The sequence below is a fragment of the Bactrocera oleae genome, chromosome 2 (assembly GCF_042242935.1).
Source record: "Bactrocera oleae isolate idBacOlea1 chromosome 2, idBacOlea1, whole genome shotgun sequence".
NCBI classification, from domain to species: Eukaryota; Metazoa; Arthropoda; class Insecta; order Diptera; family Tephritidae; genus Bactrocera; species Bactrocera oleae.
This window is the reverse complement of record NC_091536.1, coordinates 13,776,081-13,792,796: the sequence shown is the minus strand read 5'-3', so window position 1 is coordinate 13,792,796 and position 16,716 is coordinate 13,776,081. Positions and strand designations below refer to the sequence as shown.

The 16,716-nt window shown below is 34.8% G+C and overlaps 4 protein-coding genes across 5 annotated transcripts; 3 read left to right on the top strand and 1 right to left on the bottom strand.

Annotated features, from left to right (window-relative positions):
• Positions 1-444: 444 nt before the first annotated feature.
• LOC106624444 (uncharacterized) lies at positions 445-4,548 on the top strand. The gene is made up of 4 exons (XM_014244180.3): positions 445-1,122; positions 2,954-3,321; positions 3,406-3,907; positions 4,147-4,548. Exons 1-4 carry the CDS (start codon positions 1,011-1,013, stop codon positions 4,374-4,376), a joined length of 1,212 nt encoding a protein of 403 aa, XP_014099655.2. The 5' UTR covers positions 445-1,010; the 3' UTR covers positions 4,377-4,548.
• Positions 4,549-6,833: 2,285 nt separating this feature from the next.
• On the top strand, positions 6,834-10,191 carry LOC106624440 (arrestin domain-containing protein 3). Its single transcript, XM_036378128.2, has 4 exons — positions 6,834-7,185; positions 7,934-8,259; positions 8,319-9,045; positions 9,500-10,191. Exons 1-4 carry the CDS (start codon positions 7,074-7,076, stop codon positions 9,841-9,843), a joined length of 1,509 nt encoding a protein of 502 aa, XP_036234021.2. The 5' UTR covers positions 6,834-7,073; the 3' UTR covers positions 9,844-10,191.
• Positions 10,192-11,292: 1,101 nt separating this feature from the next.
• On the top strand, positions 11,293-14,651 carry LOC106624442 (arrestin domain-containing protein 3). Of its 2 annotated transcripts, none has more exons than XM_036378173.2 (4): positions 11,293-11,557; positions 11,699-11,899; positions 12,001-12,852; positions 14,205-14,651. In XM_036378173.2, exons 1-4 carry the CDS (start codon positions 11,446-11,448, stop codon positions 14,501-14,503), a joined length of 1,464 nt encoding a protein of 487 aa, XP_036234066.2. In that variant the 5' UTR covers positions 11,293-11,445; the 3' UTR covers positions 14,504-14,651. The 2 variants fall into 2 exon arrangements, with proteins under 2 accessions (XP_036234066.2, XP_069965533.1); XM_070109432.1 differs by having other exon boundaries at positions 11,295-11,557; positions 12,001-12,867.
• A 14-nt stretch (positions 14,652-14,665) lies between these two features.
• On the bottom strand, positions 14,666-15,839 carry LOC106624443 (arrestin domain-containing protein 17). The gene is made up of 4 exons (XM_014244178.3): positions 15,731-15,839; positions 15,344-15,672; positions 14,787-15,260; positions 14,666-14,698 (listed from the first exon to the last, which is right to left on the bottom strand). Exons 1-4 carry the CDS (start codon positions 15,837-15,839, stop codon positions 14,666-14,668), a joined length of 945 nt encoding a protein of 314 aa, XP_014099653.1.
• Positions 15,840-16,716: the final 877 nt, after the last annotated feature.

Below are 16,716 nucleotides of genomic sequence, written 5' to 3'. Positions count from 1 at the left end.
TATCATAATAAATGGAAAGCAATAAATTTGTTTGCACACAGTGCCATAAGTAAATAGCTGCTCAGCTATATATTTATATATACAGTAAATAATTAGTTGCACAGCTGTTTTACTTCCTAAGTATTTCAGTTGATTCAATTCAATATTTCCTGCAACAGTTTGTGGGCTGCAGGTCGCCGCACGTTCCACCAACAACTGCAAAGCGTTGACCAAAAACCAGAGTAGTGCTCCTAGCGCGCCACACCAGCGATAAGCGGTAAATCAAATTCGTCAAAAATCGCAAAATTTCCACACAAAAGAGTCGGCGATTTGATAACAGTAGAGCAAATTGTAGAAGCGGTTAACGGCATCAAACTCGCGTGCAAATATGTGTGTAGATACATATGTACATATGTATGTATATACAAGCATACATAATTTCGCGCATATTGAGTTGTGAGTGCAAGTTTTGATTAGCTGTGCCGCACACCCGGTCGGCCGTAGCGGCGGCGCTGCTGTGGGCCAAACCGGCACCATCAGCGCTGTGTAAAATCAACCAACGCCTCAGTCGCGCCCAAGTGTCGTGTAGTGCCTGTTGGAATAATCCAACAACGGAGTAATAACTGGTTCCATATTTTTTTTGTATGAAAAGTGAACATATTCCTTTTAAATAATGTATATGTAAATAATATAATATTTATGAATGCACGATTTGTAGAATTCTATGGAGTAGGCGGCGGCGCATCACTTCGAATTAACGACGTAGCTAATATAAATTGCTTTGACGTGATTGAAAGTGTATAAAAAATCAAAGCAACAACAAAACTTACAATCAAATCAAGCTAAACGGTAATAAAGAAAATATACAACACAATAAATAATTGTCATAAAAGTTTTTTTGAAGAAAACAACAACATATTATAATGGTAAACATTTGTTTGGATAATTAAAATTTAAATAATCATTCATATAACAAGTGAAAGAAATTAACCAAAAAAAAAAAAATAAAAAGTAGCATTCTACTCGCAAATATGCCAACGACTTGCCAATTTAAATTTTCGCGCACAACGCCGATTTACTACAGTGGTGAGCAAATAAGTGGCCTCATTGTATTGAGCAGCACAAAACTTCTGGCAATTGAAGGTGAGTATTTCTCTTTTGCTTATGAAAGTGATTCTGGTGTATGGCATATTGCTAAATCTTGTTAGTATTATTGACAGTAGCGCTGATCATAAGCAAAAATATTCAACACGTGTATTCACTTTGACAGCACTCATTAAAAAATTTACATGTTATTCATCTAAAATAATACCCTGTATAAAATTTGAAGACCATTTAAAGCTCATTTAATCCCATACTTCTTAACTGAGTAAGTCTTTTTAACACTCCTTGACAACAAGTGAACTAATCATCGAATGCTTTAGAAAATATAATTTGTGCCAAATTACCAAATATTCTCCAAACTTTTAGATTTACTCAATTATAATACTCACTCAAAATATTATTTGAAATTTTCAAATAAATACTCGTAGTCCTTTTGGAATCTCTTACACAATGGAATAAATTTGATTATTATTTTCAATAACCAGTTCAACATGAGCTAACTCGATCCGAGTAAGTTTATAAGTCTGTACAAGTAAAACAGTGGTTTTCTCCTCAGAAAATGTCCTTATTTTCTAACTTACTTCTTTAAAACTGACTCAAACAATAGACTACAATACGCCAAGCCTTAGAGATTGACACAAAAGAACAAATAATTGGTATAAAGTATTTAAACTGGCATAAGGGCATACTTATAGTAGAGAAGGTGGTTAATAACATAAAAAGTCAGCTGCTACTATATTGCGTTAAGGTCAACCGATTACTTAGTTTTTTTTGGTTGCTTACGCACTCAGAATTTTTGAAGATCATGCACAACGAAGTGGCGAATCGAACTAAAAACTGGTTCAAATCAAATATACAGACTAAGTGAAATAATTATAGATTATAAAAGAGTTATACTACTGTATTAATTTAGCTGCATAACTTTATTAGGCATTTCACATACAAAGCTATGGACGAAAATGGCAAAACTCAAATATATTGCGAGTAGAAAAGTGGCTAAACGAAGACGTCTATTCTGCTTGTATTTAAAATGAAAGCTTACTTGCCACTACTTACTATAAATAGAAATATGTATGCAGTCTAATTAAAATTAAACACAATTCTTTCAGCACAGTGAGGATTAACTATAGCGATTATTTTATATGATTTCTATGACATTTACAGTGAATAGTAATTAACTTATAATATAATTAATGAAAGCACTTATTGCTGATTAAATTGTTATTAAATGAACAATACTTAGCGTAGCTGGAGACGAGTGGTTGTATATAATTAGTGAGACGCAGCTCATTATGTATCTGTTAACGTTTGTAATGTTTGAGTGCGTTTAACGCACAATATAAGTAGGTCTAATGGAGAATTTTTAAAGGCAATGGCAAATTTTAATATCACATGAAACATTTCTAAGAAAAAAAAATGTGCATCAGTCTTTCAATAGCTTAGAAGGTATTATTTGCTATGCGTTCTTTCATCTGTAGTATAAGATCAAAATTTAAGACCAAAATTTGCAGGCGACGGCCTTCGCAACAATATAAAATATGAAGACTAAAAGCTGTATTGTTATCTGTGTGATTAGATAAACGATAATTGCTTTAATAATTGCTATTAATTAGCACTTTGGAAAAATTTGCTTTACCCAAAGGCCACTGGCGCAAATTTCGCAAATTGTTAAATCGTAAACTAAATAAGAAATTATAAAAATAAATACAAAGTGATAAGCGGCAACAAGTTGAGTTCATATAAATAAGCATATGTGCATTTTATGAGTAAAATGTGTTAAAACATCAACACAACTGATTTTGTTATAACACGTTAAGTTGCTTTATCTACGCACATTTTAATGCTTTATTGTTTTCACTCATTTCGACAGACATAAAAATTGCTTTGGTTGGCGTTGAGCAAGTGGAGTGGCTGGAGAGGAGCAGAGAAGCATTACTAGTACACAATGACAGCACTGAGAAGGACAACAAAGTGCTTTACAGCGACAAGCAGGAGCGCTTATATGAGTCCTGTACACTTACGAAGCGCACCAGCTTACAAGCGGCGGAAGTTTGTGTGCAAAATTTCAGCTTCGATTTGCCTTATGATGCGCCAGCTAGCTGTATTATGCAGTATGGTCAGCGTTTTTATTGCGTACGTGTAACGTTGCAATGTAAAGCGGTGTCCGATAAAGTTTACAATGCGCGCATTACAGTGAAAAACCGCGTGGACTTAAGCGCGGCGCTAGAGTTGAGTGAGGTAGGTAAAAGGAATAACGCAAAACTTAGACAAAATTATACTTTATATACAATTATTTACATAAATATTTTATTTAACCAATAGCCCCATACGCTGACCAACGCCAACGTAGCAACGCCAGCCGCTCACGCGCTATTACGCTTTACACTATCCACTGGCACTGGCTATGTGCCGGGCCAAAATATTGCCTACACACTATGCGGTCAGCATAAATTTGCCGCATGCAACAAGTTACATGTGAATCTATGTCAGCACGCCACATTTCGTGCTTTCAAACCGCAAGCGAAATGCAAAGAATATCTCAAAGTATTAAATACTGATGTACAGAAAATAAGTTCATCATACGTCATGGTATCCGGTCAATTGTGTATACCATTAGCGGCACACATTTGTTGGGACGGCAATGCAAAAAATCTCATACAAATAAGTTATCATATTGAAGCAGTGCTCGTCAATAAAAAACGCATTTTACAGAAATTGATTATACCGATTGTACTAGGTACAGTGCCACCGAAAAGTGTGCGGGTCAACAGTATGCAGCATAACGTTGAGGATTTAAAACAATATCACTGCTACGATAATTTTGGTGAGTGTGAGAAAGAATTGAATTCAGATTGAAAAAAATTTATTTAAGCATTGTTAAGTGAAGAAAATTGCAAAAATTTTGAATTTGAATCGATAGTTTATACAGTGATCTAGCTAATTATCTTACTGACATATATATTATAAGAAAAGTATTTTATGTAATTAATGTTTAATGAAATTATTATTATGTAACAAAAAAAAAAAATATTTTTAATGCAATATTCTTTACCCTACTTTCAGCTGCTGATGCATTAATCTGTGATAAAACAAATGAAGACTGTGTAAAGGAGACCGATATGCTCTATTACTTGCCCGATTATGCCTCAGTGTTGCTTTTAAACACCTTATCAACATCAGCCAACGTGTTGCAGACACAAGTTGCAAACCATAATTGCGAGCAAGACTCTTGCACTGCAGATATTTGTAAAGAATTACAACAACAATTATTGCATAATAAATGTGCAGCATGAGATAATAAGCTATTAAAAACAGTTTATAAACAAAAAATGTATATAAATATTTTCTTGTTCACCTTTTATCATTTATATTAATTGTATTTTAATGATGTTATAATGGAAATAAAACTAGCTATTGTTGTCAATATTTGCTTTAATAAAGAAATAAAAATTTCTGCACTTAAAATCGTTTACGGGTTTTTATAACTAATGAGCCATTTTATTTACCCATATACACTTTGTTAGTTTAACAGGCATTATTATTGTAATAAATGTTTAAATAAATTAAATGCAATTTAAAATTTTGTCAAATAACAACGAATTAGCAAAGTATGCAAAATAAAAAAAAAAACTTGTGTACTCATAACAATACAACCTTCATGCACTACACTTTATTTTAAATATACCTAACATACAGCCCCATTTCTACTCACAAAACACGATTGATGTTTGAGTAAACAGAATAATTGAAATCTCTAACAAATCTCTACAAAAGTAATATTAGAAAAGAAGCCATTCGCAGTACGCACACAAATATAATACATTTGTGTTTATTAAGAACTTAACGTCGACCAAATAACGTTGCTGATACGCCTGTGACATCATTTTGCGCCTAAAAGTAGGCCATTGCTGACATAAAACACTTTACACCACCACATATTGTTACTTAAAGATGCTAATGTAGTTGTGTTTATATGAAGACCAAGTCGTAAATCGGACTGAATTTGAAAATCCCGTACTACGGGATTTTTATGAAAATTTGGAGATGATATTTATATGCTTTGGGTTTTTCTTTTATATGAAGACAGAAGCGTCCCGAAATTCAGATTATAAGCCCGAACCTCAATTTTTATGAAGTTTTCGAGCTAGTTTTTGTTTTAAAATTAGTTGTGACATTTATAAAATAAAACATTATATCAAGATCCATTTGCAAGTGCCGAGATGAAACCAGCCTATGAATATAATCACAAACGACGGATTTTTCGTAATGGCGCATCCATTCGACGTGGCTAAGAACTTTTCCGTTTAACGGATCAGTTAGCGAAGCTCTATGGATAAAGTTGAAGTTGAATCTTCTTAGTGCAGCAAAAATAAAGTTTAAAGCTGTCTTCGATTCGTCATGTCTTTGCTATCTTTTGCTGTCTTGTCGAAAAATTTACATGTAAAAGCAACAACAAAGTTGACGAGTTGAATTTGTATAAGCTATTATGGGGATACCTCATTAAAGTGGTATAGCCGCTATCTTCAATGTTACCAAATTTCGTTTTGCATATTTTAGATCAGTTTTACTATTTGAAAGAATCAAATGACAAATAAAAATACAAACTTCTATATTTTTCTTCTATTTTTAATACTTAAAACTTCAAATCAATTATAGTAATTTCTAGAAAACAAAATCTTAATTATACATCTCAGTAAATTTGTAATACGCTTGGAGCAGTATATGAAGATTATGATCAATCCTTAACTGTTATCTGATATCACAAGAGATCGATCTACAATTCGACCCATGATCTCCATTTTAGATTTAGTATAATCTTAAGTGATATTTAAGGAGCAGCTGATTTTTGCGGAGGAATCATATATGTATATATGTATAGTAAGGTAATAGCTATATTTTTGCAGCTAACTACTTCGAATTCTATAATTAATAAATCTGAAATGTTACCAGTACCGGTACGTAGCTAGCTTGTTATCCTAAAAGACAATATTTTTTTATAAAGATTGCATAAATTAGCAAAACAGAGTGAAACCAATGGAATGTTATCAACTACAAGAGACTCACTCTCACTCACCAAAAAATAGTGCAGCTGAAACGATTTTAAAACAATAAAACTTAGAGCACATCAACAACAGCATCACGCTATCATTCAGCAATTGATGTAACCATTATGAATGACTGCCAGTAGAAATGGCATTGAACGCATAAAAATCGCCAGACTAAACGAGTCTGAGTTGTAAAACTCCGTCGCCGATTGCCGTTAACTAACACGAATATTTACTAATTTTCACTGTATAGTAGTACGCGGGTTATCAAACAAAGCACGGTTACCTTGACAGCGCCTCGCATACACACATAAACATGCGTCTAAAGCAGTTCTCAGTCTCGTGGTTTTGGCGCTTAGGTGTGCGGAGAGTACGCATTTTTTTCAAATTCTTTGTGCCACGCATTGTTGCTGGACTATTGCATATTGTTGTTATAGTCTACATATCCTCATATTGCTACGTGTGTGTGCTTCTAGTTACGCTGTGTGCTTCTAGTTGTTGTTTTCGTTTGGCTGTCAAATTCGAAGGCATTCTGGCGCCAACTTATTGATTCGCTACGGGCCAGAATGGAGACCGTAAACAACCAGACACAATGCGTGCCGCAAACGCTGTACGGACAGCATCCATGTAATTATGTGTGTGCACAAAAGTTGTTCGTTAGTCAGACCTTAATATAGCAGAGTACTTTAGTCGCATAGCCGTGGTTAAGCATACATGTTGGTAGGCCAAAGGGATAATAAAGCGGATGTTGTGCTGTCATCGTTGTTGAAAACGCTAAAGAAGCCAGCAAAGGGTTCGGAATTTTTTTAGTTATTACGGGAAATTTTCGAAAACGCTTTTAACGGTTGATGCGAGTGAAAAAATATAAGAAAAGTTATATTTAATTTTCAAAAAACGTACTTTTTGATCGCTGCACGGCTTTCGAAAAAAATATTTGCAACGAAAATGCCTACAATGTGTTCTTTTCAATTGGACCGCATGGATGCGGTCTACAATAGTGGCGAATACATTCACGGACGCATCGTATTAAAAACCGAAAAAATGAAGCGTGTGAATGGTAAATAATGGAATTACGCAATTATTTTTACAGTTTTAATTTATAAGGTTTTTTGTTTTTAGAAACGAACAAAGAAAGCGAAAATCAAAAAATTAACCAAAAAGTTGTTGCAAAAAAAAAAATGTTTTTCAATTTTTGTGACAAATATTGCTCATAATATTTTTGATAAAAAAAAAAACCATCAGTTGTTTATATATGAGTATATGAAAAGGCAATTTTAAACAAACAAAGCTATTTTTGTCGTAAGTTTCAAATAAATTTACCGATTTCAATAAAGACAAACATTAAATGGCATGTGTACGAGTAATAAACTTCGATTACAAATCCCTTATTTTCTTGAAAAAATTGACGGGAGCCATCTTAGTTAAACCTTAAAATAATAACCTTAAACATAACTAAGAACCACCCCTTAATCACTTGTGTCTTAAAAAATTCAGGTTGAGGCAATTTAAGGCTAAGATGCAGTCTTAATATAAGAATTATGTAATATGCGCCGCTAATAAATCTTTCAAGAGAAAAACGTTGAAGAATTCTACCATACCTAATCTTATCATAATGGGTGGTATTTATAGTCAAAATAAGTGTTTTTCACTAGAATAGCTGTAAAAAAATGCTGAATTCACTCTTTTTAAATTTTTTTTGTTTAAGTGAATATTTCCCGCAATGACTTTTAGTTAATAATTATCAGTTTTGAGTTTCTATTTGAGACCCATTTTTTATAAACAAACTAATTTATTCCATTTTGCAGCTGTCTATGTAACGCTGGAGGGCGAAGCTCGCGTACAATGGTCTCTCAGTGGCAAAAGTGACTCGGCCAACTACTGTGGTCATCAGCAATATTTATATACGCGTACCAATGTTTTCGATAGTACTGAATTTCGTGCAGGCACACATGTCTACGTGTTGCGCTTGCGCATACCGTCCGGTTGTCCGTCCTCATGCAAAGGCCCCTATGGTTTCATAGCGTATAACATCTCACTCACCATCGCCAAGCCGTGGACTTTCGACGAGGTATTTCGCAAGCCCATAACAGTGGTGCAAGCGCTAAACCTAAATCATAACCCGGAATATGGGGTGAGTGCTTAAAACAAAACTAAATTTTTTTAAAATTATTTTTTACTGCTTTCGCGCAGCTGCCAATACGCGATGAGAACGTGAAATATCTCTGCAATTGGCCATGCACCTCTGGACCCATTATGTATACATTACTACTGCCTTACAATGGTTTCGTCGCACGACAGCAAATTACGTTCTTCCTGGAAGTGGACAACCAGTCGCCACATTATGACATTTGCAGCATTGAGGCTTCACTCAAGCAGCATTTTATTTTTCTATCACGACAGCCATATAAACGCAATTTCTATACGAAAACACTGGCGAAAAGCATCATTACGGAGCGTACGCTACGTTTGACCAAACGCATGTATCAGGGTACCGTATATGTACCCTCCGACACGCCGCGTTCAACTCTGAATCCCAATTACATTGTTTTTGTACACTACACGCTGCAAGTAAAGTTAAAAACCGGCTATTTTCACTATGATACAGATCTTTCGGTACCAGTTGTGATAGGCACAATTCCGCTGCAACAGCGCGGTGTCCAGCTAGTGACCACGCAGCCACGTAGAATCAGCACACGTGATATATCTACGCTAGAGGAGGAAGACGGTGATGTGGCCGGCGAACAGTGGAGTGTGCAGGCGGAAATTAATCAAACTGAAGAGGATGATGATGACGATGATGATGATGATGATGTGATCCAACCAATAGCCAGTAGCCATACGACATCACGACGAACACGAGACCAAGATATATCCAATAACAACGACGACGATGAGCCGCCTTCATATGACAGTTGTTGTAAGTTGTTTATAAGAATACTTGTACAAGTTGAAAGCTATGACTTAGAAAAAAAAATAAGTTATTTGATAGAGCTAATGGCACAAAGAGAGTCAATGATGACCATATATTCTATTAAATGAAGATCGTCTATTTTTGTTTTTAAGAGTACATTAGTAAATTCGAAGTTATCTTCCCGACTTCATATGACTAAATACTGCTGGTAAATGCCTTTTAAACATGGAATAATGACGAAGGCTCATTTCACTTTTGTATAAGTTTATATTTAACCTCGTGGATAGGTGCCGCGAAGTTTGTTGTACTACTGGACAAACTATGGAAGTTGCTTCCTTTTTAACATTGCACACACACGCGGGTTGATTTTATTCTTATTTATTCTATTATTATTTCATATTATTGTACAATTACAACGTTCCTTCTTTAAACTAACATGTACACTTATCATTAATTTTAGTGCCTCCATCCTTCAGCTTTGCCACGCTCAGTAGCCAGCAGACCCTAGATAGTGTTGGTCACTTATCGGATCAGAAATCACGAGGAAAACAACAGCGTACAATTAAGTTGCCCAAATTTCCTGGGTATGATATTGTGGCTGCCTCCACACAGGCCATTAATATGTCTACAGACTCGGCTTTGAGTTTGAATTACTATCATTCTTATGGCTCGCTTGACACTGGGCACACGGGACGTAGTCTAGACACTTTTGCTTCGAGTTGTGGGGTACTCAGTGAAACCGATGAGCATGTGCACGACGCCAACGAAGGCGATGATGATGACGATGATGAGGACATTTTCTAAAATAGCTTGATCGATCGTCTACACAGACTACATACATTTAGATGCTGTGCAAATTTTTACAACAAAAAAAAGGAAATTATAGAATTTACTGAAACCGATTTAAGTGCCAAAGAAATAAACAAAAAGTGCCAAAAATATAAAAACACAACTTGCCACTCGCCATGATGCAGATACCTCATTTTGTAGTTTGTAAATGATTAAAATGCTTATAATATAAAAGATATATATTTGATGCCTTAGTATTAGTGTAAAAAAGTTATACGATTTAATATTTCGATTGTAGAAGCTTTGAAATTATTTTCGACAATATATATTTATTCAAATCGAAGGAGAAGACTGGAATTTAATTTAGTTTTATTTCATGTTTTGAAGATGCGCGTTGAAACTCTTATTAAGTTGAAACTCAAATTATATGTATTTAGAAGTAATTAAAATAAATCCGTTTGTCATAAGAAAATATACTATCTGGGTTTCGTTTGCCGACAGCTCATTCTCTTACTCAATATCATAATAAACTCGAAGACGCTGAAATCAGTACTTAAAGTTACTCTTATATTATATAATATTTTAGTATCATATGCTGCTTGCCTTACTGATGGGGTTGGATATGTCGAATACTTGTATATGAAATAGTAGCTCTGATGTATGTATAAGGCTTATCTGGACGTTTGCCTCTTTTGCTTCTTTCTGCGCATAAGACATGTCTCTTATCTCCTAAAAGGCCGACTGATGCTAAGAGATCACGTTTCGGTACACCAAATCTAATTCTTTGAATTTCTTTTGATTAAATTTTTGAAGCTCTTAATATTGGCCTGATAGTTTGTTCAGAGCTGCTAATTCAGTTATATAACTATAAAAAATAATAAATAACGTTAACTTCGGCTATAAGACCTCCCACAGTTGGATTTTTTATAACATATAAGAGTATAAAATAATCTTTATTGTGATTTTGAGTGGTCAGTTTGAATGGCAGCCATATGCTATAGAGTAGTCCGATCTGAACAATTTTTTCGGAGATTGTATCAATGTCTTAAGTATTAATTAAAGGAAAATTTTGGAACTTAAAAGCGCATTGAAGCAGTGAATGCTAACAAATTATTTATAAATTATTAACATTCTCTGTTTTAGCATATTAAAGCTTAATGTTTGTAACAGTCCGCTGTTAATAAGAGTATAAGGTATGTTACACGATTCTTTGTTAATTAAAATTCTTTGGTTTAAATGTATGTATATATACATACAAACGTATACATTGACATATCTGTTGATTTAAAATCATTTTCAATTAGAATCAAACAGTTGTAATATTAAACTTTTCTGATAAGAATACGTAAACGCAGGTGAATTATAGATTAAAATGGTTCATTTGTACAAGTAGATAAATAATATGAATATGTGGGTACATGCATAACTAATTTGAAGCCAAAAGGGTTATGATAAGATAATGAAAAGTAATAATGAAGCAAAATCGATTCAATAATATATTAGCTATTTGTACGAAATAGTATAACAGCGACTGTTGAAGCGGAATGCTGAATGGGAATGTTTGAAAAAAATTTGTGAGTCTAAAAATTACAATATATAAAACATATAGAAAGCACCATGGTGCTTAATTGTAAGGTACACTTGGATAACCCTAAAAGTATTTATGAACCCGGCGACAGACTCACCGGCCATGTGCTACTAACAATGGAGGTACGTCTGCTTATCAAAGGTATGAAGTGATTTACAATTTTGGTTTTTGTTGCTATGAGTCATATGCAATTACGAAGCATATTCAATATTTTATTATTATAACAATTGGAATTCCCGACACTGTATTACAACGATTAAAAAAATAAAAATAAAACAATAGCGGTTGCCATCAAATATTCCGGTTTTGCTGAGGTGAAATGGGAGAGGCTTCTGCCACCGAAGAAAGCTAAGAAAATCAAGCACAAAAATAAATCGGAGCAACCTGTAGATATCGAACTACCCGTAGAGCAGCGTATTGAAGTTTACAACAATCGAGAAGACTTTTTGTCAAATGTAAATTATTTTGTCGGTTCCGAGGAAGGTACATACATATGTATATAAAGAATTATATATTTTTACTACTAAATATACATACATATAAATATATTTCCATATCTTCCACTGAACACACTACACGTACAGCAACAGGCAGAATCATTGAACGTGGCACTTACACTTATCCATTCTCCGTTGCACTACCGCAAAGCTGTCCGTCCACTTTTGAAAGTGCCAACGGTCACATACGCTATATGCTTGAAGTATTCATTGATCATATGAACAAACGTGAAGTATGGTATACACAACAGTTGCAAGTGCTAAAGCCGCTCGATCTACGTCGTTGCCCACAAATAGCCGATAAAGCGCATGATGTGCTCGTCGAAGAGGGTATGCCTTGGCATGTCTTTAAACATCCCTTAAAAATGTGTGCAAATTTACAGCAGTTTGGGTTTATACCTGGCGAAGAACTTTCAATACACGTCTCCATACAGAATACCGATAAGTTGCAGTTACACGAACTGACCTACGAGCTACAGCAAATTTGTTGCATAACCGCCGCGCATGGTCATAAGAAAACGAAAACCAAATACTTCCATGAAATTTTAGCTAAATATGTGCATATATTCTGCGGTCCACGGGAAATATGTGTGCAACATTTGCATACGCTTTTCTTGTCACAAACTGTGCCGAGTACCGATCCAGACGATTGTCAATGCTTGCAAATAAGTTACGAGTTAAGTGTACGGCTGACCACGGATAATGCGAAACGTTCGCTACAAGCAAAGATACCCATAGTTGTGGGTACCATAGCCCTACGCACTCCAGATGAAGTGCGTACACTTTCTGACACACAGCAAACGGCAGTATCTGCAATGTGTAGCATGGAGAATTTGCCAATGAAACTTATGGAGTGCGATGTGTCGCCAATAGTGCAATCTGAAGATTGCTTTGCGGTGGCTACAGCACCCGATTCCGAATCTTCCATACCAAATTTGGGTGAGTTAAATTTAGGTGAGTTATAGCGATTATAATCCATTGTTTGCTGAGAGTTTTTATTGTATTTCCATTACGCTACTAAGGTGAAGAAAGGGAACCAATACAAGTATAGGAGATTTTGGAAATTTTAAATGGAAATAAGTGTACAGGGAAATAAGTGTACAGGGAAGTACCACCTTTCTGCGATATAAGGTTGTACGAACGTGATCTTATTAAATTTATCTTTTCGTAAAGAGCCAAGATGCATCAAATAGGTCATACTATCCGAAGATATAAAATATTTTTTTTAAATAAAAGCTTAGGTTACTGGGTTTACTATTTTAGGGATATGGATGAAGATTTGGACAGTGGTGGCGTCACCAGTGCTCCCTATAATTTTTAGCTTCACAAGTTTTATAAAGGCTGTTCTTCAAGTAAACTCTTGTCCTTGTAATATCATCTTCACAAGGCCAACTAAAAAATTATAATTAGGGAGCAGTATTGTTATACTCTTGCAACATGTCGCTACAGAGTATAATAGTTTTGTTAACCAAACGGTTGTTTGTATCATTTAAAACTAATCGAGATAGAAATAGGTTTATATAGTTATATATATGGTACATGTATAAAATTGATCAGGATAAAAAGATGAGTCCGGGATGGTACATGAAGGCTTAGCAGCCGGTATTAAAATAAGACAATTAGCGTGGCATCGCCCACATTTAGGTGAAATCACATAGCTCACAACCTACTTGACCAATTTCAACCAATGTGGTAGGCAAAATTATCCTGAAATTCCCATGTTATGCTGACAAAATAGGCGAAATCGGTCTACAACCACGCCCACTTTCCATATAGCACAACATGCTTAATATAAAGATTTCCGAACTTGCGAATGACTTTATACCGCATATATCGGCTAATATACGGGTTATCTTAATGAAAATGAGAGATGGTATTTTACTAATAATATCAGGATTTTCAAACATTCGGTTGATTTTACTCTTTTTATGGTACATTGGTGCTGGTATGTAAGATACCTTAATGATACACAGATAACGTTTGTTTCTTTAAATAATATATAGTATGCCGAGATTAGATAAAATCGGGTCAATACTATTCTTATTTCCCATAACTTTATATGTATATATTGATTCACGAGTAAGATATCGTAGCAAAATTAGCTAAAGATAAAATAGTTTAAAGCTGTAAATATGTGAAATTGGCCAATAATCACCCAAACTTCCATATGTTATACTACTACTACATAATTGATTTTCGTTATTTCGCCGGCTTTGATTCGTGCCAGTTGCAAGAGTATAAAATGTTCAGTTACATATATATTATATATTTTTCTTCATTATTCATTCCAGGCACTTCGTCATTCCGCGAAGCGACACATTTGCCGAAAACTAAATTCGACGCCGAGCCAAAAAAATCAAAATTCAATAAGGAACAAACCGTTTTTCAACCAACATATCTCTACTATGACATAGAAAGTATGCCAGGTGTGCAAAATGCTGCCGCTTATACGACAATTACAACAGCAACTACAACAGCAGTGCTAAATACTACAGACGCGCCACAACACAGAACTAACGAGGGTCAAAATCCAGAAAATAATCCCTACGCGGGAGTTGTGCAACAGTTAAAGAGAGAAATGCAGCGTTAAAGTGTTGTAGATGGATCTGTTGTTATATAACAGCTTATCTAACATTTAAATTGTAACAAAAAAACATATACATATAAGTATTAAATATAGCTTTATACATAACTATTATATATGTCAAATAAACGCAGGGTTATATGCATACAGATAATTGTAGATTAAACTTCATTGCCAGTGTCTACTTTTCCTCATCACATTCTAGATCATAAAAAGACGAGAGATATCAATTAGGAATAGGCGATATAATAAATACATAAATACATATACATATGCATAACAGGCTCACCGTATGCTCGGGTGTTATATCCCTCGACGTGCCTATCAGTATGGGCAATGTCAAGTCCGACATTGTTTGTGTGACATAGCGGATGCGCGTTTGTAGACGTAACTCATACTTAATAGAAATTATGTGTGTACCCTGTGTGGATGGTGGCAGCGGTGGCACGAAGAATTCCTCGTCCAGCGAAGCGATGTCATCCGCTTTGACAATTATGCGATTCTCCACGCTACTCAAAATATACGAAATATAGCGTGTACGACGACGCGGTACTTGTGTGGTGAATTTGTAGATTTGCACAAAGTAGGTGGTGATGTGTGTGCGAAATTTGCAACGTTTCGACATATTAGCCACTTCAATGGAAAATTTTATTTTATTGCCAGGTATGTAGGCGCCCGATGCTGCCCTTAGGTGTATAGAGATCGGACCGGCCGAGCAGGGCCAACAGCAAAAGTAGATCTCATCGTTACGAATGACTGGCAGCTGCATTGAGTTTTAAGTGAAATTAAAAAAAAAAATGCATATAATTAAAATGTTGGAAAATTTTACTACACTTTTCAACTCACCAATGCATTGGGCACTTTATCGATATTAAACAACTGCAACACCATTATTTCGCTGGTAAACTTACGTGTCTCTGCTTTGTCGTGAATTGACAGAATTAAAGATAATTCGTAGTAAATACGTCCAATATCCGTTGTACAAGTTGTCGGACATATATCTGGTATATGGTAATTAAACCTGTAATTATATGTATTTGGCTTCAGTAGACCGCCTTGAAAAACGACTGTTTCCAACTCCATGTATGTCTCCTCAGCGGAATAGAGCTTTGGAAAGCGCGCCATTGTGTCAACCCAATTAACGGTAGCTTTGCCACAGAAGTCTATGCGTATATCTGCGATAAAACATTACAGTACATTACTAATAAATAATATGTGTGCCAAAATACATACCTTCAAGTAATCTCTCCTTTACAAGTGTTACTGCCACATTGCCGCTTAGCTGTTCACCACACACATACACCGACGTATCACGCTCGAAACTAAACTCGCAGGTGGGCATTACGAAAATTACGACAATTGCTAAAATTGTAATTATCCAACGTTGAGTTTCCTGAGAATATATGTACATACATGTAAATTTTATTTATTATTTTTTTTTTCAAATGATTTTCAGTATTATTTTGATAAGCTGTCAAATTTTTTTAAAGTGTGGGAAGGGAAAAAAAATAAGAAACAGCGTTAAATTCGGTTACATCGAAGCTATAATACGCTTTACGAAGACAAAAGATTCCCTACAAAGAACGTGATTTTGATTGGTCAGTTTGTATGGCAGCTATATACTATAGTGACTCGATCTGTACAATTTCTTCGGAGATTAAACCGCTGCTTTAGACGATGACCCTTACCAAATTTGGTGAGAATATCTTTTCAAATAAAAAAAATTTCCATACAAGCACTTGATTTCGATCGTTTAGTTTGTATGGCAGGTATTTGCTATACTGGTCTTATATTGGCGACAAATGAGCAGCGTATTAGAGAGAAAAGGTCGTTTGCAAATTTTCAGATTATTATCTCAAAAACTGAGAAACTAGCTCTCTTATATACACACAGACGAACAAGCGGATTTAACCATTCGACTCAGCTCGTGTGTGTGATCATTTACTTGTATATATACATATTTTATAGAGTCTCCGACATTTTTATATAACCAGTTCAGGGTATAAATATTTGAATATAAAAATTTACATATTATATTCTAGTATTTATTTTGAGTATTAAGTGAAGTTTGAATGCTAACAATGAATCTGTTAACACTAGTAGTTCTCGCTGTCTCGAATTTCACCTCAACTGTGCTCTGATATTTCTGAATTGCAAACGCAATTTCTAACTCGAATCAGATACCTTAGATTTTATATTCCTCTTAATACTCCTTACAA